Here is a 26,147-nt window from a genome sequence, read left to right on the forward strand (position 1 = left end):
AACCCTTGGGGTGCAATCGTAAATAATGAATTTGCATGGAATCACTTTTCAACTGAAAACATTTTCTTGGTGCCAAAAGGAAAGGGGCCTTAGATGTAGAGAATCCATCCAAAAAAGTTTTGAAATCCATTTTTCCAGATCCTTTCAGATAAGTAAGTTATTCCCTAAATATAATCTCATCTTGCTATTCTCTTTGGGGAATGTGTTTAACTATTTAAAGACGCAAAGGAAGCGCAAAGGAGCGCAAAGGAAGTGTCCATTTTGGCTACCCATTCTGTTTGTAAAATTATTTAGAAAGCACTTTCATGTTTTACTTCCTCCATAAATTGTACAAATCAAGGAGTACATTCAAAGAATACAGTGTTTTCCCAAGTTCCCTGCGGGACTGGCCCCCAACTATCCCCACCGCTCCCTTGCCTCCCGTTCCCACGACGGCCCTGGCTGCTATCACACCTCTCCCAGTTCTGATCTCTGATGGCGTGGTCAGCAGTGACTGAGACGAGCCTGGCAGCGCGGGGCGGCCACGGAAGCTCATCGCTGCAGCCAGGATCACAGCGAGACAGAGCCAGGGAACAGGGCGCCAACCTGGCTCACCTAAACCGGGAACTCCAAGCAACATGCCTTCATTCTGCTCTGCAGAGACAGCTCCAAACTCCCTAGGTCCCTAAATCAGGGTGTTGAGACACAAGGAAACGGTTTCCTATTCATTTTGGTGGAAAGAGTGGTGGAAGTCGTCCTTTAAGGGACCAGGCCAACAGCTGTTCCCACCTCTGCAGCCAGTCACACTGTCGAGAGAGAGGGCTCTCAGCTCTAGCAAGGTAAGATTTCGAGTATCTTCTCCTGACACTAGCCCATGACACGTAAGGGAATTAACCCCTTTTCCTAAATTGATTTTCTTTTAGTGCTGAGTGTGCCTTGAGTTAACTGTATCCAGCAGCCTTTGTTTCCTTACTGGAAAACAGGGCTAACCCTGTAGGGCTGCTGTGAGAATCAGGACCACCACCAGGGCTCGAGGTATGGGGCTAACACGTATCAGGAGCCCAGCCAAGCAGGGAACAGTGAGGGAACGTGGTTTTCAAACTGCAGGTGCAGCCAACGGATCATGAAATCAATTCTGTGCCTCATGACCATTTTGCCTTTTCTATGAACTAGAACAGAATGGATATAATAGCAAGTAGAGTGCAGAGCACTAAGAGTAATCGTGTTTTGTGGAATATTTGTGTCTGCATGGGTGTGCCCGCGGAATTGTGATACACAGCAGTTGTAGGGGGGACTGCAGTCACCAATGTGCTCTGGTCCCTGGAGGAGCGGTTACCTGCCCGAGAACATCCTTGACATAAACAGGAACCCTGGCTCTGCCACATGCTCGTAAAGTGGGTTAAACTCATTGTGCCTCAATTTTTAAATGGGTCAGATGAAGATAACCATATAATTGTGAGGATGAAGGCGGAGACAGTAGGGAAAGAGGCTCAAATATGTGAAGGATTCCACAAATATTAGGAGTTATTCACACTTGTGTAACTCATCTGGGATTAAAACAAGCACAGGAGCAACAGAAATTGGAGACACAGCCTCCGGAAGAGCTAGAAAAAAGCAAGCATGTGGGGGGAGTGGAGAAAGGATGCCAGGGTCTTCAGGGGGCACTGCAGCGTATCAGTGGGGTACAGAGCGGTGGTCGGGAAAGAGCAGGTGGGAGGGAGGCCAGAAAACAAAGTGATGTTCTCTCTTACTCCTTGCGAGAAGAACGCTGATAGGTTTCTGTTACACTTCACCCTCGAATTCTTATTGTGCACACTTTTGTTTCACTCTTTTAAGTTTATAGAAATAATCTGGTTTGTGTGATAAGCAACAGATGTAAAGGAAATCACCAAGGATCACAAAAACATAAACAGAAATTAAAGAGCAAAGTCCTTCCAGAACCTGTTACTTACTTTTATGTAAGTAACCAGAACACCCAAAAGACTAGTGCCCTGATCCTTAGTAAAAATAGTTACTATTTCCTAAGCATTTCTAAGAGCAAGGCATTGGGTCACAGACGTTTTCTCATCCGGTTAAATCTTCATGACAAATCTGTGAGGCATCAATTACTAGACCTGGCTTAAGGACGAGGACACTGGAGCTCGGAGGCCAAGTGATGTCATCAGGGTCACTCACACAGTCCTGAGACTGGGCCAGAATAAAAATGTGGGTCATGTGATCTTAAAGATTCTATCCTGGCTGCCTCCTAGAAGATACCCTGGGACCCTTTACACATTACACGGTCTCTCTAGACTCTCTTTAATCAACAAACATTGCCCCTTAGAGACAAAGGCACACAAAGTGAAAAATGAAAGGTTGTGTGTTTACAATGGTTGGTGATCATTATCTCCATGGGTACAAAGCTTAGTACTGTTTTGTAAGCATGCTCTCCGGAGTATGCACCTACAGCATGCTCCAAAGTAGGGTGGGAAGTTATGGAAGAGGACCAAAACCTGTGGTGATGTCAAGGTGTATTTAGTCTTTGCTCAGATGTGCTTCCAAAACATTACTGGCAGAGCCAAGAAACATCCAACGTTATTTCTTTATTTATACAGTTCTTTTATGTACACAAGCATACAACCATTTCTTATTAAGAAGCATTAAAAATAACACGGGACGTGTTCCTAGGTCCTTTCATCCAAGGACATGAAAGTACTTTACAGGCACGCCCATTGTTTCTGCTCACTAATCTCGTTTGGCCCATTTCAGAGATAGGTACAACTGAAATACAAAACTTGGGAATTTCAACTCATTTACTTTCTACTGTAGTCACGAAGTCATGAATCTAACAGCCAGAGGAAATCTTTAAACATAGGGGTTGAAAGTGCTGCAAATTTCTTTCCATTTTTCCTGAAAGGGATATTTTAAAAAACAAATTTCTTTTTTCCGAATGGATAAAATAGATGAAGATGATGACAAGGTGACAGGTGGAAAAAAGGTCACCAGATGTACCGTGAGGACCATTTCATAATGGATGTAAGTACCGAGTCACAGTGTTATACACCTGAATCTAATACTGTATGTCAATTATTCTTCAATTAAAAAAAAAGAAAAAGCATAGAAGCATCAGGGATAGGAGAGTTATTACAAATTTTTTAATTGTGCTAAAGTACACATAACACAAAATTTACCACTTTAATCATTTTTAAGTGACCAATTCGGTGGTATTAAAATGCATTCACATCACTGTGTAGCCATCACCACCATCTAGGTCCACAATTCTTCTTTATAATTCCAAACTCTGTACCCATTAAACACTAACTCTCCATCCCTCCCTCTAGCCCCTGGCGACCACCATTCTACTTCCTGTCTCCAGGAAACTGACTGCTTAAGTACTTCATGGGAGTGGAATCCTAGGGTATTTGTCCTTTTGTGACTGGTTTCTTTCACTTGGCACAACGTCAAAGTTCATCTATGCCTTAGCTCATGTCAGAATTTCCTTCCTTTTGCAGGCCGGATAATAGTCCACTGTGTGAACACACCACACTTTCTCCACTCACCTACCTAAGGACATCTGGACCACTTACACATTTTCGCTCTTGTGAATACCACTACTATGAATATGGGTGTACAAGTACCTCTTAAAATTTGTTTTCGATGATTTTGGCTACAAAATCAGAGGTGGAGTTGGTAATAGGATAAGATCATTCTATATGATCATTCCTATGTGATCCTATTTTTGTATTTTTAAGGAAACTCTGTTGTTTCCCACAGTGGCCTCATTTTATACCCACACAAGCAATGAACAAGGGTTCAAACTCTCCCACTAACTTCCAAGCACTTGGTGTTTTCTTTCCCTTCCCTCCCTCTCTCCCTCCCTCCCTTTCTTTTTTCTTTTTTTTTTTTTTTAAGTAATCTCTATACCCAAGGTGGAGCTTGAACATATGACCCCAAGATTAAGAGTCACATGCTCTACTGAGCCAGCCAGGTGCCCCAGTGTTTTCCGTTTTATTGATAGTAGTGACTATTGGGGATGAGATGGCATCTCATTGTGGTTCTGAAAGGAGTATCCTGATTTTTAAAAAAAAAAATTTTTTAATGTTTGAGAGAAAGAGAGCGTGCGTGCACATGCATGAGTAGGGGAGGGGCAAAGAGAGACAGAGAGAGGGAGACACGGAATCTGAAGCAGGCTCCAAGCTGTCAGCACAGAGCCTGATGCAGGGCTCAAACACGCTGACGGCAAGATAGTGACCTGAGCCAAAGTCAGATGCTCAACTGACTGAGCCACCCAGGCTCCCAATACCTTCTGAATTTTTACTGAAACTGAAATGATGGACCACAAGGAATGAAAGGTGCTTCTACTGTGCATTATCCAATCACTAAAACATTTCCTGAAAGTCATACTTCTATTAAGAAGCAGAATAAGGGAACAGAATCAAAGCCCAGAAAGAGATGGCCAACTGCACCCTCCATCATCACAGCAGCCAGGTCCTGGGTCTGCGAGCAGCACTCCACAGCCGCTGACCCAGTCCTCACAACGGCTCCAGGAGATGCCTTTTGTGGGAGAGAAACCTGAGGTCCAGAGACATGGGATTCCTTGTCCTGTATTTTTCTCACTATTCTCTACTGCTTCCTGGTTACAATCATTTACTAATGGCTAGATTCTAAGTCTCCCCAAAGCATCCATACACACAGTAATTCTCAAAACCCACCAGTTTCACAGAAAGCCCTCCATGGAGAGAATTACCTTTGAGAAGTTACATCTCCTACAGCAAAAGTCTACCACTAAAACATTTAAAATCCACATTTCCCTACAGAAGCCTCTCAGGAGCTAAACCTATCATTCATCACTTTCTTTTCAGAATCATGTGGTTATCAGTGGATAACTCTGGGGTACTTGGGGAAGTTAGAGTCCAGACATTTCACCGGGTAAGTTATTAAATCACACACACATGCACGTGCACGCGCCCAAAAACAAAACCTGGTATCCGATGAAAATACTTGCTGTTAAAAATATGTTCTATTGGGGCAAAAGGATCAATCCTTCAACTTAAAAAAAAAAAACAGGAATAAAAGTAAAAGCAATTAAACTTAGGTTCTCTTATAAAAAGGACATGTGAGGATGCTCTGACTTGTATACCTGAGGTATGATGGACATTTTCTTCCTTAAGTCGTGGAGCCCAATTTCAGTTGTCAAGATCTTATCAATCCAAATTTTACCTTCTGGTTCTGACAATCTAAAAAGGGCCGAGATGAGGGAACTTTTTCCAGCTCCTGTTCTTCCCACAATGCCAACCTGTAAAGAGATCCAGGAAGGATTAAGAAGTCACAAAACACAATGTATCAGGAGAAACTCTGGTTGTTGAAGATAGATTAAGGAAGTTCTATATTGAATGTAGTCCAAGAGTTTCTCAACTTTGGCACTGTTGACATTTTGGGCTGGATTATTCTTTGTTGTAGAGAGCTGTCCTGTACATTGTAAAATGTTTGTCGCTATCCCTGCGCTCTACCTACTAGATATCAAAAGCACCTCCCGATTGTGGCAACCGAAAATGTCAGACATTAACAAATGTCCCTTGTGTCCCTTCGGTGGGTGGGGGAACTGCCCCTGGTTGAGATCCATTGGTCTAAAGAAAAGTTAAAAATAGCACAATCAGCCTGCCAGCAGTGAAAACCCAGCAATCTACTAAGTGGTTGATAAGTAAGTTTCAAAATTAGCTTTATTCCTAGTGTCTGGTTATTTTGAACCTTGAGAATTTCTTGGATAATTTTAGTTTGTCAACAAGTCAGAAGCAATACATAAACAGGTAATCATTTTCCCAGAATTCTATTACATAAGAGGTGATATAATTATTCTTTGGTAGAACAACGAAATCATTTCTGGCTATTAAACACCTGATTACATTCTGTCTCAAAAGGAAACATCTTAACGTTTTAAAATGCAAGTCTCGGTGTCTTAAAAAACAGTAGCCAGTAGCTGAAATACCCATAATAAGATCATCATCGACAACAACAACACAAATAACATTTGCTATTTATATGGGGCCTTTCATCTGAGCAGTTCAAAAGGCATTTTACAAAGTAATTAATACTCACAATTACCCCCTTGGGAAAAATACGTGTCCAGTATCAGTCTGGTTATTAGAACCAAAGCACAAGGAAATTAAATACACTGACAATAAGATCAAAGAATCAATATAAAGCAGGTAAAATGCCAGTCAGGAACGAAACTGTATTGCACAAAATTGGTTTTCAGCTGTGTGCATTTAAACCTATATGCAGAAACTGTTGTGTTTTTTGTTTTGTTTTGTTTTTTGCTTTTTTTTTTTTTTTTTTTTTTAAACCAAAGAGCTTGCCCAACGACAAATTCCCTGGTGGGAGCTTCCCAAGAGATGATATCATCTCATCTAGGTATCTGGAATCAATGAAGGGCACAGGACAGGCTTTCAAACATTTGTAAATTTTTAAAACTCACAACTTTCAACAGAGAATAACTTTCTGAGCACTGATTCTATGCTGGGAACTTTACATATTATCTCATTTGAGTACTTCCCAAGTTTTAAAGCTTAACTTACACAATGATCATTGATGGCATTTCAAGAGTGAGTCTACTTTTATAGAGATAAACGTTAGGAAAAGTGGCTTCACCAAATTTTATAATCTTCATAGCCACTTTATGCCTTACAGTAGGTCCTAGTTTATATTTCACAGATGGGTCATTTTCTGAACATGGGTAGGTCCTAGTATACTAGTCTAGACATACATGGCTTCTGTGTGCTTCTGTGTATTTCTCCGTGTTCTCAAATGTAAATCAACAGGTATCAAGATACAGGCAAGAATTGTGTCTCTGAGAACGTGTGGATGTTCCCGTGCTATCATCACAACTAAAACTGATCCATCTGTGCAAACTGGAACATTTGTAGACTTTTGGTAAAGGGCTGGGATATGAGAGGGGGGCAGAGGCCTGTCCACAACCACAGGTCTGTGGTCTCCAAACTCGTAAAAACAAACAGGAAATTCAAAGAAAACCTGGTTCTGGCTATTTCCCTCTACTCTCCAGTCATCAAAACCATAGCCTGTGTCTTTAACAGTTCACCAAGAGGTTGTATTACATAAGAGGTGTATTACATAAAAGGAAATTTCCCACGGAGAATATCACCAATATCAGTTAGTTTACATTCTCAAAACCAAAGAAATACTTGAAGATACTCTTATTTTAGCTGATTTGCAACTATCCCCATATGTTTTCCCAACTAGGGTGAGGCTGGTTCCTGACAACCACACCAGCACATTAGACATTTCTAGATCAAATCTAGATCAAGTTCTCTTTCTAGATCAAATAAGAGATAAACACAAGGAAAGTGGCTTCACCAAATTTTATAATCTTTATAGCCATTTTGTACCTTACAGTAGGTCCTAATCTACATTTCACAGAGGAGTCATTTTTTTTTTTTTAATTTTTTTTCCCAACGTTTATTTATTTTTGGGACAGAGAGAGACAGAGCATGAACGGGGGGAGGGGCAGAGAGAGAGGGAGACACAGAATCGGAAACAGGCTCCAGGCTCTGAGCCATCAGCCCAGAGCCTGACGCGGGGCTCGAACTCACGGACCGCGAGATCGTGACCTGGCTGAAGTCGGACGCTTAACCGACTGCGCCACCCAGGCGCCCACAGAGGAGTCATTTTCTACACATGGGTAGGTCCTAGTATACTAGTCTAGACATAACATGGCTTCTGTGTATTTCTCCGTGTTCTCAACGGAGATCTCTTCTAGATCAAATGCAACATGATTAACACACAATTTCCCACTCAAAATAGCTGCTTTTTCCAACTTCTCCATTTTAATCTCATGACTTCTTTCCTGGGCTCATGGGCTCAACACATTCACCTTCTTTTTCCAGCTTTCTCCTAGTCCCGCATGGTATCAAGCCCTAAAGATGCTACCTCCACAATGTTTTATGATTCAGTCCCTGACCTGAGTGCAAGGCTGTGTTACCTTGATTTAGTTTTTTTGAGAGAGAGCGTGCACGCGAGCAGGGGAGAGGGGCAGAAGGAGAGAGAGAGGGAGAATCTTAAGGAGGCTCCAGGCGCCAGATGTGGGGCTCGATCCCAGGACCTTGGGATCATGACCTGAGCCAAAATCGAGGGTCGGACATTCAACTGACTGAGCCACCCAGGGACCTCTGCATTACCTTTTAGAAAACAAAACTCTTTTCTTGACCATAATCAGTGCAAATGAATGCAGAAACTTAATAAATACTAGTCATAACCCTAACACTTTGATTTAAAACCATTCTTTAGAGGATGTATTTTCTTTGTGGAATTAAGTGTATGCATATGTTAAGATACAAGCTTGTATATTTACACAAAATGAGATTAATGTGAACATATTGTAGTAATCTGTTTTCACTTAGTATTTCAAGAAAATATTTTAATGGCCATATAATATTACCGTATATGCGATCATTTATTTAACAAACCCTCCATTTGGGGACATTCAGGCTGTATCCAATATTTTGCGATTGTAAGTAGTAACTCTGTGTTAAATATCCTTGAAGCCAAATCTCTGAAAACAGCCCTAATTACTTCCTTGAGATAAACTCTCAGATGTGGAATTGCTGAGAAACAGGTATAAGCACTTTCAAAGGAGGCTGTCAAGTACTGCCAAACTACCCTCCAGAAACAGGACACCAGTTTTGGCCCCCACCTGTTTTCTCTGTGCATTCACGCACCTGGGCGTGACAGCTTTGTTTTAATCCACATCAGTCTGATTCCAAACAGCAGACTCACTTTCGCCATTACGACCTGCTAGGGGAACAGGGTGGCTACTGGCTCCCTCTCCCCTGCCTCTTCCCACCGTGGATCATGGGTGCCCTCCTCTCAGAATGAGCTTCTACAGGGCAGCTCCCTGCCTGTCATGCGGTCCCAGGAAGTCCCTTCTACGGGAGTGTCCCAACTGACTCTCCGTCCTTAACCTCCACGAGTTGGCTCCCTTGGGGTGACCCGGAAGGTCGTGAAGATGAAACGTGAGAGTGTGCTACACACCTGGTAATTCATTCCCTCAAATGCTCTTCACTCGCTGGATCAAGGCATCACGCCTCTGCTTACGCTGGTCCCACCAGCCCGGACGCCCTTCCCATGCTTTCCACCTGATGAGATCCTACCCACATGTCACCAAGTCTACCTCAAGTGCCTAATACCTCGGAAATGCTCCTCCTGCTCCTTCATGTGGGCTCCTCCCACCCAGAAGAGGTAGGTCATCTTTTTCTAAACTTCGATAAAAACTCTGACCGCCTTCTAGCTTATTTAGTAGCCATTTTTATACAACCTTCTTTCTTCTACTGGACTTTTTTCTACTGGGATCTGAAACGGATTCAGCTTTGTATTCTTTGTATTGCATGCGGTGTCCCACGCCAAATGGGCATTTTGTACAGAATTGAGGCGTTTAAGTCAGGATGGAGAAACTTACGGAAAATCTATCGCCATAGTGTTGAGGTACAGGATAAGCCGGACAGAGAAGACAGACGTGGCAAACAGATCCTATAACCATAAATACTAACTCAAATGGCCATGCCCTCATTTTCAGTTGTTGCAGACAACAACTTACACATCAAAACTGGTTATGGCCATTCTACACGATCGTCATCCGAGCATTTGTTTTGTGCTGGTTTTGGTGCTGGGCGTCTCATCTCGTTGGAGGTGCACAACCCTAGAGGACCTATGACTTTCATTTTGCAAAAGAGAAGACAGAGGCTTAGTAAGGTTAATTAGCCTGCCTGAAGCAACAGAGTCCAAACGGGGCAGGACAGACTCAAACCCAGTTCTGCCTGTTCCTTGTCCATTCTGCTGATGGCCTCTTCATCACGTGGATGGCCTGGCACCTCGTTATGTCCCTCTGCCTGGCCAGAAGAAAGTGGGGACAGGTGTGGCTGCCAGCAAGGAACTGGCCTACCCCACAGATCCCATCACCTGATATTTAGAGCATGAAGTGGATACAGGGGGATATACTGTGGTGAGTGGACAAAAGAGCCCACAGCTCTGAGCAAAGAGGTGGTACCTGTGGTCAGGTGGGCTAGTTGTCAACAGGAAGAACAGGCACCTACGGCTGAAGCTAGGAGAAGAACACAGAGCACCTGGCCAACAGGCCAGACAGACCTAGTGTCCTGCTTGGGGCAGAGAGGCTAATTTTTCATCCCACTGGGTGGTGAAAGGGCCTTAGATATATTGCTACACTGGGCTGTCTCTGACTCTAGACCCAAATCCCTGTAGGAGGATATGGGGAAGCCACAGAGAAAAAGGAATGTTGTCTATGAGGCAGCCAGACTACACTGAAAAGGCAAACGCATGCTTAAACCTGGAGTCATAGAGAATTAAATTCTAATGTAAATTCATGACCTGCAGAATAGAAAAGTAAATAAATCAGCAGGCTGGTAGCATAGAACTTTCTAGAGTGTCATGCTCAGTCACAGGGGGTGGGATAATTCATGAGCCCAATTTCAAACTGTCAAAGGATATTTCCTAGAAATCATGAGTTAGAGTCATCCACAACTGCCTGTGGGAGAGAGGACTTTACCAGGGTGGTGCCTTGTTCCAAGGCAATTCAGAGACAAGAGGTCTGGGTGGGCCTGAGAGTCAGCATTTCCAAGAAGCTCCCCGGTGACACAGGTACCACAGCCTGGATAGCAAGGAATTAAGAAGTCAGCAGGGGAAGGGAGGCAAGCTGGAGTGAGGGGAGGGGTTCTTGAAAAAATACTATGTAAAAAAGAAGAAAATGTAGGAAACTAATATTTTTGCACGTTATAGCAAGGTCTAGTACACATCTGTAAAAATGTATTATCCAAGTAATAGGTCTGAGCAAGAAAAAAAAAATAACAAACCAAAATCAATCTACTTCTAGAGCTGGAAAATGCTTTAAAATGGCCCAGTACTCTTTAAAATGATCAAATCAACCACAAAATCATCTAAATGAAAAATGCAGCCAGTGTTTAGAATCTAACCAGGAAGCCTCGGGTGCTATTTACCTCATTTGGGCTCTTTATTTTTACTTGTTATTTCTTCCATTAATTAGAAACCTGTTTACTACCTATTACATTTTCCTGTTTATTAGAACTCCGGGGAATCTGGACAGTAGAGGAAAAAGCTGGAAGAATAAAGCACTGCTTCTGCTGTGTTGGCACATTCCCACATCGTCGACCCCACAACAGCCTCTCCCGATCAAACGCAACCAAAGGACGGGGGCGGTGGTGTCCCTAAATGCTGGGGTGGGTGGGGAGGAAACGAGACCTGGGACCTACACAGGCAGTGAAGTCACTTCGTGACTCTGCAGCCTGGATATGATCACCAATGACATAAACGGAGCTGAAGGCGACACCACCAGTGGACCAAGACACAAAAGTTATTGGCATTATTGCAACTATCTCCAAATTCGATCCCTACCCCCAACACCGAGAATCTCAGAGAATCCCATGATTTGGGGGTAAAGACCGAAAAATACAAATCTGTTATGTTTCTAAGTTGTACTACAGTTTCTTGGGTGATTCATAATTTATGGCTTCAAGAGAAATTTAAGATGCATGCAGATTAACAGAATTACGTTTAGAACATGCCACCTGATGGACACGCTGTGAGCCAGCAAACATCCCTGACGGTGCTCACAGGGACAGAACTTCATCAAGAGCTACAGTTAACGTTTCCCGGCACAGCAGCCCTCTCCTCACCTGCATTAAGGCCGGAAATAATCAGGAGCCAGCTTTTGCCATGTGATTTACTACAGCTGCTCCCTGGGTATCATTTGGGCATTAAGTTCAACATTTCTTCTTCCGTGTCGCAAGGGTATAATCATCACATTATGGCTACAGTCCACTCAACGGGTCTGTGGTAGAAGGAGCTTGAAAGAATAGGTCTTCAGATATCTAACACATCTAGGTGCGGGGTCGCTTGCAGGAGCTGGCTGGGAAGTATGTTTTTGATACTGGTTGCTTCACACCTGCACGTTACTCCCTCCCGTCCCAGCCAGCAGACCCTCAGCACCCACTGTGTGCCCTGCAGGATGCCGTTTTCTGGGGGAACAAAGATGAAAATAGGATGCTCCCTGGCCTGAAGCAGCCTCAGGGTACTGTGAGATACAGACCCCAAGTGGCACAGCAGGCTGCAAGTGCTACCTTTTATGCTTTAATTTTATGTTTTTGTGCTAAAATGCACAGAACACAAAATTTACCAGCCCATTTCTTAGGTGTACACTTCAGGGGTGTTACATACACTCACACGGTTGTGCAATCTCCAGAATCCTTCTTGCCTTGCAAAACTCAAACTCTGTCACCATGAGACACTAACTGCCCGCTGACTGCCCCCGAAGCCCCTGGCACTCATCTCTCTACTGTTTGTGTCTGTGGATCGGAGCAGGCTAGGAATCTCGCATCACAGGCTCTGTCCTATTTTGCCCTCGAGCTGATTTCATTTAGCATAATGTCCTTGACGTTCTTGCCGTGTCAGAATTTGCTTCCTTGTTAAGGCTGGAATACCCCACTGTGTGGACGGACCACATTTGCTTATCCACCCGTCCACTGATGAAGAACGTGCAGTGCTTCCACTCCAGGCATCCATAATGCTGCTAGAAAGTCAGGTGTGCTATGCCCGTGATCTTCAGGGGCGCCTAGGTGGCTCAGCCGGTTGAGCATCGACTCTTTATTTCAGCTCAGGTCATGATCTCACGGTTTCTGAGTTCAAGCCCCACGTCAGGCTTTGTGCTGACGGCGCAGAGCCTGCTTGGGATTCTCTGTCTCCCTCTCTCTCTGCCCCTCCCCTGTCCGCATGCGCTCTCAAAATAATAAACATTTTAAAAACCATATGTAAGATGTTGTGGAAGAACTGAGGGTCTCACAGAGGCAGATGCATTAGAAGTGACTGAAAATGAGACTTTCACCAGCCAAGTGACAGAAGGGAAGGGTCTCTTGAGACAGAGGGGCAGTGTGCACATGCTGGGGACAGGGTGCAATGGAAAAACCTACACAGTACTCATTTGGGGGCACTGCTCATGTGAGGAGTTGAGGCTGGAGAGGTAGGTGGGGAAAGAGCTTCCTATGGCCTTGTCTATTCTGGTTTCACTGCTTCTTCAAGAGCCCAATCTGGTCTGGGACGAGGGACCCAAGTCTCGCTGCTGGCAGACTTATCGCTGCTGGCAGACTTAGACGCTGGCAAGTCTGTTCTCCGTGTATCATCCCTTGTCCCTTTGGGTTGCCTTTCATCAACTTCGAGCAAGTCTCTGAGCCTTTTACTGCCTCCCGCTAGGGGCTCTGGCTCTTGAGCCCTGACTGGGTCACAGATTCTGGGCTCTTCTCTGGTGGCTGAGAGCTGGCCTGCAGCCCCAGCTCCAGTGGACCTGGGCCTCGATACGGCTCCAGCAGCAGCTTGTCCAGGCTGGGAGCTACCGGGGGCCCCGTAGGGATCAGATCCGTGTGTGGGAAAGAAGCACTCTATGGGTAGAAGGATGGGGGGGTTGGTTATAGGAGGGCAAGTTTGGAAAGGGACAGGGATGGAGGGCCGTAAACAGAGACCACCACGGGAAGGAAGAGGAGGATGTGAGAAATACAAAGCAGTAAGAATAGGTGGGAACCAGAAACTGAAGTGTGAGTGACGAGGAGCTCCCAAGTCTCAGGCACGAAGAATCAGATTTCAGAGAGTGTCCTGGCTCAGCCCAACAAGCACCATGAGGCAGCTCACAACACGAGGCAAAGTAATGCTGGCATCCCCGTTCCGTGGTCAGTTTCCAGGCAAGATTTACCAGTAACATCATCCGGTCTAATTTATATCCACAGAGACACAAGGAGTCCCCCTGACGCGTGACCAGAAAGCCTGCAGGTGGATGAAGGGTTAAATCTGTAACTGAAATTGTCAAGAGGCAAGATGGTTTCAACAAACCTTCTCCCTTGGTTTAATGAGCGCTGTCACGTGCTTCAACACCAGAGGCCCGTCTAAACTGTATGTGAAGTTAACATTATCAAAGACAATCATGCCTTCTTGGGGCCAGGTCGGTGGAGGGTGGTTCTGATATTCCCAAGGGGCTTCTTTCTCAAGGTCTGTATATTCAATCACCCTTTCTACTGAAATCATCTGAAAGACACAGGACATCACATGGGTTAGGAAGGGAGGTTCTCATCCATGTTAAGAGACTGTAAAATGAAATGCTCTTTGATACTAGCTAGTTAAGTATATCTCAGGTGCCAATACCCCCAAAGAAGGCATCTGATGAGGACTGATGCAATTTACACACCTGTTCATAGTCTTGTAACACTTTCACTTATGGCTACTTCCTTCAGCATTACATTAAAACTACAAGAATTAGAGAAGTAAATCCTGAGATTTTATTTTTCCACTTTTCACACCTGAACAAAAAAACCAAGGATTTTGTCAAAGAAAGGAACACTTGTGGCCAACCATGTGCAATCTTGCTACAGAAGAGCCATCTGTTTTAGGGGAGTTGAACTGCCTAAGTCATCAAAAAAAAAAAACTTTTTTTTTTTTTTGAGAGAGAGAGAGAGAGAGGGAGGGAGGGAGGGAGGGAGAGGGAGAACGAACAAGCTGAGAGAGGGATACAATATTAAGCAGGCTCCACACTGAGTTCAGAGCCCAACATGGGTCTCGATCCCTTGACCCTGGGATCATTGACACCTGAGCCGAAATCAAAAGTCGGGCGTTCAACCAACTGAGCCACCCAGGCGCCCCCATCAAACTCATTTTAGGGATGCCTGGGTGGTTCAGTCAGTTGAGCGTCTGACTCTTGATTTTGGCTCAGGTCACGGTCTCATAGTTCATGAGTTCGAGCCCCGTGTCAGGCTCTAGGCTGCCAGCACGGAGCCTGCTTGGGATTCTCTCTCTCCCTCTCTCTCTGCCCTTCCCCTACTCATGCTCTCTCTCTCTCTCTCAAAATAAATAAATAAACTTTTTTTTTTAAATCTCATTTTCATGATCAGTCACTTTCTACTCTGTTAGAAGAGCATGCTGGAAAGATTTCTCTTTCATTTCTCTTCTCATTTCCCTTCAGGAGAAGGTGCAACTATTCCAAAGAGGAAAGAATTTACTTACTAAGGCCTCCTGAACAACCATCTCGACACCTTTGCCTAGCATATTCTGAGAAGGAGCTTACCCTACCAGAAAGAAGGGACATCAGCAAATTCAGGTGCTCAACAACATACAAGAATAAATGCTAAAATGAGGCAGAGGGAGGGTAGGCACGCAAGGGGAGATACCTATTAATTAAACGAACCACCTCAAAATACTGAATTCTTTTATCAGGAATGAGGAATTACCCATTAAGAAGCAAAAATAAATAGGCCTCTAAGAAATTAGCTTATATCCTCTCCAGGACTTCAGAACCTCCCTCCTACAGAGAGAACATTTATTACATTTGAAGACAGCTTGTGGTGAATCTAAAACCCGCTGACATAGCACACAGAAGACTGAGGAAAAGATGTGTATATTTTATTTTACACTAACTTTAAACAGATGGAAGAAGGATCTGAAAAACTTGGTTAGCTCCGATGTAAAAATAACAGTTTTAATATTTTACATAAGAAGTGCTTTCATGCCCTTTAATGGCAGGGAGACTTGAAAAGGCTAAGAACGTAAAGATAAACATTACCATATTCTCCACTTCGGCACTTTGCCTGACGCACCACTGGAACATCCCCATGAGTGTCAGGGCGTAGGACAACGCCAGGCCAACCTGCCCGGCATCTAAAGCTAAAAAAGAAGGAGAAGGGGTATCAAATCAGTCCCATTCTTAATCCCGAGTACAGGTCCTCCTCTCACTCTACCAAAACGACTCCTTTGTAACACGTAAATACTTGACACATGATGATAGTAATAGTTATACTTTTACTATCTGATGACTAAGACCATAAGACAATAAAAAAAAAAAACAACACTATAAATTCAGAAAGACTGTTAAGTGAGTTTATGAACTCCAACAGGACTGACAAACACCTGACAGTATTGCATAGGTGACAAACAATGTCATTATTCAGACTTTTGGCATTACTGTTTCAAGAATCATTACGTAATTTCACTTTCTACATCCAATGCGACCACAGTTAGAAACCACTAAAAACAAGGCAATGGGTTCTGAGAGCCAGCCTTGAAATCTAAAATACTACTCTCACTGCTCCATTATTAATACTGTGATTCAGTGCCGTCACAATGGAATAGTCAGGAGTAGCGAATTCACCCCCTGCACACCAACACCTGCTCATGTGGTGCCCACCTGGTGGGGAGCATAGCATTCTCTCCTGCTGATTGGCTTTCTCAACCCACTGTACCAGGCTTGTATACCCAAGAGATCCCAGCAGCTCTCAAGTTAAAACCTAAAGCCCTAAGCTGGACAAAACACTTAACGGAAAACTTGGTTCTCTCCATATTCTCCAGACACTTCCCCAGGAAAGTACAAAAAGTTAGCTGCTACACTCACATGGCCCTCAACCTATGCAAAGATAAAAGAAACTCATCAGGGTCCAAATAAACACTCTACACAGATCACACAGCAGAATCACACCCAGCCCGACACACCGCGAATGCTTTAATGCGATCCGTTAGAACAAGACAGTATATGGTATTGGACAAGGTGGTAAGGTTTAATTTAATAACTGTAAACGCAGCTATAAATTGTAATCATACCACAAATAGTTATTCACATCTGTACTTACTTTTTGCCAGAATCAGGGACCCAAAGGCAACGACAATGACAAAGATGGCGCAGATGGCATCCAGACGCACGGCGAACCATCGGGACGTAGTCAGAAACAAGAACCATGCCTCTGGGTTTGCGAAGCATAATAAGCAAAATGAATAAGCCAAAAAACCATGTTAATTACCTTGAATGCGGGAGAACACTTTGCCCGGTTGAGCTACACGAGAATTTTACACAACATGGAGATCAAAGCTGCACACCTAAGGAACCAGAAGGTTCCAGAAAGCCAACTTCTGACACAAAGCAATGTACGGTACAGGCAGGAATTGGTACAGTGGCTTTGTGGGAGGCATGCATTGAAAAATTCAACCGAGGGGCACTTGGGTGGCTCAGTCGTTAGTTAAGGCATCCAACTCTTGATCTCAGCTCAGGTCACGATCTCATGGTTCGTGGAACTGAGCCCACAGCATGGTCTGTACTGACAGTGTGGAGCCTGCTTGGGATTCTCTCTCCCTCTCTCTCTGCCCCACCCCCACTCACACTTGCTCACTCTATAAATTAAAATAAGCTTTAAAAAAAAGAAAAGGAAAATTCAACTCAGAGGTTATAAGTAGAAATAGGATAATAAAAACTTCGGAAAAATGGGCTCATCAGTACCTTTCTTAGAGTGCCAGGCTCAACGTGAAGCTTATCCTCTCATGTGGTTTACTGTTCCCAGCTGATAACAGACAGCAAAACCTCCACTTTGTTTCCAGTACTTTCCATACTTACTATGGGGTCTTGCACACAGTGTTTATTACTTAGGAGCCAGTATCTCAAGGATCATCTTGCTAAAAGTTCCCACATCAAGTAGGTAGCAAATCTGACAATCAGGAAACTCATTTCCTCAGCAACTTCTGTCACCCTGAATGCTCTCAAAATAAGAGCTGGCAAACTACAGCCTGTAGGCCAAACATGGCCCACCACCTGTTTTTGTAAATAAAGTTTTATTTGAACACAGCTATGGTCATTTGCTGATATACTATGTTCGGCTGTGTGTTCCTGTTATAATAGCAACGCTGAATTGCTACAATAGATAACATGGTACACAAAGCCTAAAACGTTTCCTATCTGGACCCTTAACAAAAAAAAGTCCATTGACCCCTGCCCTAAAAGGACAGAAAGTGATGGAAGGACAATGCAAGCCACTGGGGGTAGGGGGGATGGGGGAAGCAGTGGTGTGACAGGGGGAAGGGGGAACACACAGGGGATTCTGAGAGGAGTCATGGCCCAGGGGAGAGGACAAAGACATGCTGAGGAAGGATGTGGGGCTGGGCCAGTGGTGAGACAGACAGAGAGGTGCTGCCCAGCAAGGCCGAGAGGGGGCATATCCCGTTCTTTGAAACCATTTCCAGAAACTCACAGACCTGAATGCAAATCCTGGTGTGCATCAAACAGTTCCTGGAACCTCTCTTCAGCTTCATATGCCCGGATGGTCCAAAGTCCCTGGAGAGACGACGATAAGTGGGAAAACACCGGGCTCCGTGCTGGGGAGGCAGACAGACAGAAAGTCGGTGAGGCCGGACTGAGGAGAGCACCTGCCTCTCATGCTGTGTGGCCACACATCCCACTCAATGGCACACCCAGAGCTTCTGGACGGGCTGCCCGGGGGAGAAGGGACGATGCCCTTCCTGGAGAGGGAACAAACACGTCAGCCCTCAAACTCCTGGTCACACTGTGCTTCCCTCTAACGACCCGAAAACACAAGTTTCTCTTCGAACCTATCTTTGACAAGATTCAAATCATCGCTAGATTTAAATAACTAAATTCTTTCTTTGCTAACTCATTTGTCCAAGGTCCTCCTCCAATGTGGCCTTCCTCCAGAACTCTTCCCTGATAGCCTTCTGAGAGGAAATTCTGTTCAGGAATTTTTGAGTCGCTAACATTCTTACACTGAATTCTGCTACAGTTCTCACCATACGGAATCATGGTTTGCTCCACCTGTGACTATTAAGGACTGGGATCTAGTCAGTATGTCCCTGAAATGGTAACAGGTTGGTGAGAAGTTCGGTGAACAGCCAGTCCCGCTCCTGCGTCAAGAATCTCTTTCTGGGTGACGGAGAACGCAGGTATTGCAGTGCCCTTGCACCCACGGGGCCTGTGCAGCCACGGGGTCTTTGAATAGCTTTGACTTTGGCTGGAGGCAACTCCCCTGCTGGACACCTGGCCTGTGGAGGTCACTGCGTGACAGTGACATAACTCTTTCAGAACCTGACCATGGACTTAGTGGCCATTCTCTTTTGAGTAACTTCATGCTGGTTTGGGGCCTGAGGTCACATGACCAGCCCTCTGTTTCCCTGCCATCTCCTCTAAGAGCACCCTGTGTGTCAGCACCAGAGGCTGGCTCCTGCCCACCAGGGAGGTGTTGGGCAGGGATGGTCACGTCCGGCTTGCATCCCCCACCATAAATAAGGCCATGACCAGCTGTTGTCAAGGGCAGGACTGTGAGTCTGTGGCCTCTGTCTGGGATGAGTAACAATTTGTGCTGTATCAGCAGGTAATACTTGACTTATCACTTTATTACCTGCACATCTCCTAGAGAAGACTTGTTGGGAAAACACCTGGGTGTTCAGGGGAAGGGCAGATCACTTATCTCCTGAGACGCTACAGAAGTTTTATAAAATGACGGACAGAAACAATTCAGAGAAAAACTCAAACTTATTTCAGAGACTGATCCTTAGCCTGGCATCTGAATGCCTGTGTGTGACAGTTCAGTCACATGGGCACCATATGTATGGGGGACAGGGATGCTGGGCACAAATGTGCGGACACAGAACCTCCTCTTGGAGCTTAGTGTCCACAGCTCCTCAGGCAAGGAGGAGGAAGGCTTCCCCACAAAAGACAGTGGGGCTCAGCAAAGATGGGACGCCCTGGGCTGTGGGCCTGCTGTCCACCTCCTCCACTGCGGACCTCTTTCCTGAGATACTGACTGAGGACATTAACTGTTAGGGGCCCGTGCCTGCGATGCTCCTTTAAGGAAAAAGGCCTTCTCTGAACCGAGGCGTGACCTAACATTTCCCCCTGTATCTACTTCCGGCAAAGAGCCTTAAGTGATTTGGTGGTGGTTTTAACTGTCCAGTTGTATGTTTGTGATCTAGCACCCACACCACTCTCTCCCTTCATTTATACTGAGTCATCTTTAGCCTTTATTCATTTTAGCTTCCTTTAGGTTTGTACTTTTAAGGCAGTAATATGAACATAAGGGGACTGAGTTCACGCCCCAAAGAAGAAAGGCTGCAAGCTCCGAATAGGCCTTTTTTGCACTTCTCAGCACATGTCCCAGTCTGTCCCCCAAGACGTGGTCAATGTGGAAACAGGGTGCTTCCCGGGATGACTCAGCAAAGTTCCAGAGTTCCTATCAAGAAAGTACTTACAGTCCAGCTCCAGGAAACACCAAGAACTCACTAGAACCATGTTCTTATTTCTTGAGCAAACGGTGTGATATAAACAGTTTCATCACAGAGAACGTTTCTAAGAAGGAAGGAGATGTGGCTGCTGACTCAGGGAGAGTCCTTGAATGAAATGCTTCAGCATGGCCACCCCCACCCGCGTCCCTCGTCAGGAGAAAAAAGGTTGCAGTTGATTTTCTCTGGCAGGGTTTCAGAGCGGGGTTGACTTTAGAAATCAGGGGTCGTCCAGCTTTGAAAACCAGTGAACCCAGAGACCCCACCACTAACTTTACCTCACATCCAAGAGTTCCAGGGGTACAGCAGGAATCTGCCCCTGAGAAAAGCTATCCTGTCTCTCTCACACCCTACTTAGGACTGAGTGGGATGCTAGGATGAGTGAGTTGGAGGGTCTGCAAAGAAAATTAACTGGCACAGAGGGAAACAGAGTGCCAAGGCTCTGGTATGTTCTCTTGCCCAATGTAATGCCTTTTCCCCCACAAGGATCGAGCTAGCTATCCTGAAGTAGATCCCTATAGCACCCATGGTGTTAGCCAGCAGTCACAGGCAAATGCAACCCTATGTTTCACAAAGCGGACACAAGACTGACGACTGTGTGTCCCATGACCCTGAGGACTCTTTGGGACAGACCCCTCCCCAAGAGGGAGAAGGCAGTAGCTGCTTCAAGGACCTGACAGCCATGCTATGGCTTATCATTTACATTATGTGAGGCCTGTTGGTTGTTATGTCCTTAATTCCCTCACGTTCAAGGTTCTAGCACCTTTCCGAGTGGCCAGGAAACACTTTACAGGCATCAACTCACAAGACCCTTGCAAGAGTCCCACAGGGCAGGTGTTGCTATATCTTAGAGGGAAAAACAGGCAGAAGGATTAAGAGCACTGGCCAAGATGAAGTAAATTAACCCAAGTGGTAGAACTGCGGGGTCAGACCAAACTCTTATTCCCAAGGCTGTGCTTTTAATCACTGCCACAGTGTCTCAGACAGAAAATAATCAGGTTAAAGATGCCAATGTGTGACTAAATGCAGTTTTCTCCAGACTTTGTAGTTTACGATTAGAAAACCCCAAAATCGGGGCGCCTGGGTGGCTCAGATGGTTAAGTGTCCGGTGTCTGATTTTGGCTCAGGTCATGATCTCACAGTTTGTGAGTTCAAGCCCCACATCAGGCTCTGTGCTGAGAAGCGTAGAGCCTACTTGGGATTCTCTCTCTCCCTCTCTCTCAAAAACAAACATTAAAAGAAGAAGAAGAAGAAGAAGAAGAAGAAGAAGAAGAAGAAGAAGAAGAAAAAGAAGAAGAAGGAGGAGGAGGAGAAGGAGAAAAGAAAGAAAGAAAGAAAGAAAGAAAGAAAGAAAGAAAGAAAGAAAGCCCCAAAATCAAACTTAGTGATTATCCAATAGCCTTATCCATTATCATACAGATTAAGCACCTTCAGTTGAACAGTCCCTGGAAATCCATCATGAGAACTTACAACAGCAGAATCGAGAGTCAGTCAATGGTCTGAAACACGTGGCACACATTTAACTCTCCCCAGCGATGCCCATGGCAGACACTGCTAATTGATCACAGTACCCTTACACATGGAATTTGGATGTGGCTGCATAACTCAGACATTGCTAACCGATCAAGCAGATCCTGATTTGCCTGGACGATGCTACCATGCTCATTTTTGCAAAAACGGAAACTCATTACAATCAACTGCATAGTTTAAATGCCAGCCTGAGGTTTCAGAGGCAGCTAGGCAATAGGATCTGAAAATAATCCTCAGGACCTTCAGAGTCCTTTCAAAGCACAAGGATGAAGCAGATTTATATAGCCAGAGCAATCAGGTATCCTCTTTTTGTCCTCCTTTTTCCTGGTGGCTCCAGCAATGGCCTCAAGAAATACTATCACTGCTTAGAGAAAACAACAGAACTGCTATTTATGGCACAGACCCACAAACCAGACAGATGACAACAAACAGTTCTAATCAACTGACCACCACATTTGGTTATCTGGGAGTGAGGAAGAAGGAATATCTGTATTTAAAGTATTGTCACAGCCTACTGGGGTGCAAGAATGTTCACAATATTCCCAAATACCCTACGGGTCATGCTAAAGTTCTCAAAATCTCCAGATTAAGCACTGGGAAAATCCTATACTGTTTCTTGAAAAAAGCCTCACGAGGTCCCCTTCCTCCTCTCCATTTCCGCATGGATGGGGAATGGCCCTTGTCCCAGACAAAAATCTCCACCTTCTTCCAGAGACCTCGTTTAAATAAACCAGAGACCTCCTTTGCAACAAGACTGACTGAAGTCGACAGACTCCATTTCATGAGCGGCCTCCACTTATAAAATGTCTGGAGCCTTGTTGTCTCCACAAAAGACGGGCTGGAGTTCATCCTTTATTCCTCCACCTTCTCCAAGCTCCGCCACAGTAACCTGTTGAGAGACAGGACGGCCCACACATTGGGACTACACTGCCTGCCGCCCCAAGGCAATGCCTCACAAAACCACACCTCACAGGAGGTCAGCTGGTTCTCTGACGACTGAGAAGTTTTCCTATAGCTCTTATAAAATCGATGCCCATTATCCTTTATGCAAATGCTAATGACAAATGTCTCTCAAAAATATATTATTAAAAAAGAAACAAATGGGGGGCACCTGGGTGGCTCAGTTGGTTGAGCATCCAACTTCAGCCTAGGTCATGATCTTGCCATTCCCAAGTTTGAACCCTGCATTGGGCTCCATGCTGCAGCTCAGAACCTGGAACCTGTTACAGATTCTGTGTCTCCCTCTCTCACTCCGCCCCTCCCCCACTCATGCTGTGTCTCTCTCTCTCTCTCTCAAAAATAAACTCTTAAAAAAATTAAAAAAAAAAAAAAAAAGAAACACATGGGGCACCTGGGTGGCTCAGTCAGTTAAGTGCCCAACTTTGGCTCAGGTCATGATCTCATGATCTCACCACTCGTGGGTTCAAGCCCTATGTCAGGCTCTGTGCAGACAGCTAGGAGCCTGGAGCTTGCTTCAGATTCTGTGTCTCCCTCTCTCTCTGCCCCTCCCCTACTTACACTCTGTGTGTGTGTGTGTGTCTCTCTCTCTCCCTAATTAAAAAAAAAATTAAAAAAAAAAAAAAACAAGAAATACACACACACATGCCATAACAAAAAAAAATCTCTTCTGTCCCAATGAACTTGTATTTTTCCAGACAACCATGAGACCCAATAGGTTTCTCTTCTTAGTCTGGCTTGCAGGAAGCTAAGCTGGTATTAATTTGCAGTAACTATCCACAGGGTTGCAGTTTCTGATACAAATATCTTACTTCTTTATGTTTTGGCTACCACCTTTATTCCTTCTTTCTTTTTTTAAGTATAACAATCTACTCTCCTTATGATTTGTCTTACTAATAACGACATAACTTTTGTGCATTAATGAGATAAGCTCTGAACTATTTCATCTTCTGTGACTACCCATGTTTTCCCATTATTCCAAAACCAGGAAGCTGAATGGAGAACAAACTAAATGCATACTGAACAGAACCCTCGCCTGGGTCCTCCTAAGGGAATTACATCCAGGATCCATTTATAGGAACAGCCTGAGCGGGGGAAGCTTCAAACAGTGTGGCATGACAGCAAACACTGGTGATAATAAAGAGTAACACTGAACACAATTGTTTATCTTTACAAAATATTTACCAGCTGTACCTTATTTGCCATTTTTTGAGTATGTGATAGTAATCTGTTTTTCAAATGTATCACTTCTGACATAGGAGTATATTTCCCGACACCTCTGCTCCTTTCCCTAATCTTTCCCTTTCTTTGTCATTTCCAGAACCTTCAAGGAAAGACAAATTCCATTATTTTCCTTCTGTATTTCCAAAATATTTCCAACATGAAATATTTCTTAAAAAAAATTACCTGAGTGCCTGCTCTATGTTAGGAAGCATGTCATGAATAAGACAGAAATGGCCCCTGTCCTCACAGTGCTCACGTTCCAGTGGAGCGTCACTACACGTATATCCTCTGTTTCTTCCTTGTGCTACCCTGCAAAGCTGGGCCTGGCAGGCCACTAGCTCCATGTGCCCTAAGGGCCACTCTGACTCATGGTGGCCATAATATTCGATTATGTAACATGAGCTTGGAAAACATTCTGGAAGAGAGAGTCTGCACAATTTCAGGGGTCTCCTTAATTACAGCATAAATGGAAGTGAGCCCACATCGCCAGTGCAACCTGAGAACCTCTGTACTCACTTGTAGATTCCAGGCGTTTGACATCCCTCGATGTTTCTAAGAAATATCGCCGAAGAACAAAGAAAATGATGCCAAAGGGAATCAGAAGTATCACGATCCAAGGAATCACCGCCACTGCAACAGCCACCACACTACAGACTTGCAGAAATGTCTGAAATAGGGAAAAGAGATAAAAAGGCCTTCTTACCAAGAATTCTCTTCCAACATAGACTTTAAAGGGTTGTTTTGTTAGGATTCAACTCCTTTCTTCCAAAGACTTGTTGGAATGGCAGGGCATGGTTTCCAAAGATATAATAAAATTTTACAAGTGGTCCTGATGATATTTATACACCTAATCGTGATGTACCAAAGACAATAAGAATTTTCTAGATATTAGTTCTTTTGACACACTCAGTAGCCCTAGGAGATAGGCATTATAATCTTCCCTATTTAACAGATGAGAAAGTTTGAGACTCAGAGAGAAGAAGACTTGAATCCCAAACTATCATGAGTCAGTGGATATTACCAGGGAAATCAGCAAGCAGAAATCATAGATGAGAAATTCGGAAGATTCAACTATACATGTAGGGATAAAGAAGTGGCTAATTACTAATTCAGTGGTCAGAAAGGGAGGGAGAAATTTAAGTATTTGCCTTTGAAAGTGAGGATTCCTCTTTCTTGGCTTTCTATCCACAGTTAACATTTACCGAGTGCTCACTGTGTACAGTGCTACCTATTAAGTACTTTGCGTGTACTAACTCATTTAATCCTCAGAATGGCCCTATCCAATACTAGTATTATCTCCCTTTCCACATGGAGACCCTGAAGCACAGGCAGAGGAAAAGCAACTTGATCAAGACTGCAAAGCATTAGTCATAGAAGCCTACATCATTAGCCATCATGATATATTTAAGCTTGCCCTCAATGTAATGCCAACTTTTTATCCTTCCGGAAAAAAATTCTTGACTTATTTGAGCCCCCTAATTTGTCTTTAATTTTTTCCTCTAAAGACCTTACTTAAGGAATTTCAGAGTTTATCAGTGTGCCTAAAAAAGGACAAAGAAGGGAAACAAATTTCTGAGATTTCTTAGAAATCTTATGAAGAGTTTTAAAAATAAGGAAACACAAAGTCCAAAATCTTTTTTTAAGTTTTATTATCGGGGCCAACAGACACATGAAAAGATGCCTGACATCACTCATCATCAGGGAAATGCAAATCAAAACCCACAATGAGAGATCATCTTCTGCCACAGAATGGCTAGTATCAATAAGACAAGAAATAACAAGTGTTGGTGAGCATGTGGAGAAAAGGGAACTCTCATGCACCATTGGTGGGAATGTAAATTGGTACAGCCACTGTGGAAAACAGTATGCACGTTCTGGAAAAATTAACAATAGAAATACCACGTGATTCAGAAATATCACTACTGGGTATTGGGGCGCCTGGGTGGCTTAGTCGGTTAAACATCCGACTTCAGCTCAGGTCATGATCTCGCGGTCGGTGAATTCGAGCCCCGCGTCGGGCTCTGTGCTGACAGCTCAGAGCCTGGAGCCTGTTTCAGATTCTGTGTCTCCTTCTCTCTCTGACCCTCCCCCGTTCATGCTCTATCTCTGTCTCAAAAATAAACAAACATTAAAAAAATTTTTTTTAATAAATAAATAAATAAATAAATAAATAAATAAATAAATAAATATCACTACTGGGTATTTACCCACAGAAAAGAAAAACACTAATTCGAGAAGATATGTGCAACCCTATGTTTACTGCAGCATTATTTACGACAGCCACAATATGGAAGCAACCCACACATCCATCAACAGATAACTGAATAAAAAAGACCGAGATCGTGCCATTTGCG

General features: G+C 44.2%; 1 protein-coding gene across 3 annotated transcripts in view; it reads right to left on the bottom strand.

Moving 5' to 3' along the window:
- Nucleotides 1-26,147, bottom strand: part of ABCC4 (ATP binding cassette subfamily C member 4) — a 264,706-nt gene that overhangs the window by 35,801 nt on the left and 202,758 nt on the right. For all 3 annotated transcript variants that reach the window (XM_047081091.1, XM_047081080.1, XM_047081094.1), the window contains 6 exons: nucleotides 24,310-24,460; nucleotides 18,046-18,165; nucleotides 16,656-16,766; nucleotides 15,596-15,696; nucleotides 13,876-14,067; nucleotides 5,099-5,254 (listed from right to left, as the gene is read on the bottom strand). In XM_047081091.1, the coding sequence (XP_046937047.1) occupies nucleotides 5,099-5,254; nucleotides 13,876-14,067; nucleotides 15,596-15,696; nucleotides 16,656-16,766; nucleotides 18,046-18,165; nucleotides 24,310-24,460 (831 nt within the window). The remainder of the gene's footprint in view (nucleotides 1-5,098; nucleotides 5,255-13,875; nucleotides 14,068-15,595; nucleotides 15,697-16,655; nucleotides 16,767-18,045; nucleotides 18,166-24,309; nucleotides 24,461-26,147) is intronic.

Source organism: Lynx rufus, unplaced genomic scaffold (genome assembly GCF_022079265.1).
Source record: "Lynx rufus isolate CCGP_SWC_20201006 ecotype Redwood Valley unplaced genomic scaffold, mLynRuf1.p SCAF_1, whole genome shotgun sequence".
Lineage (NCBI taxonomy): Eukaryota > Metazoa > Chordata > Mammalia > Carnivora > Felidae > Lynx > Lynx rufus.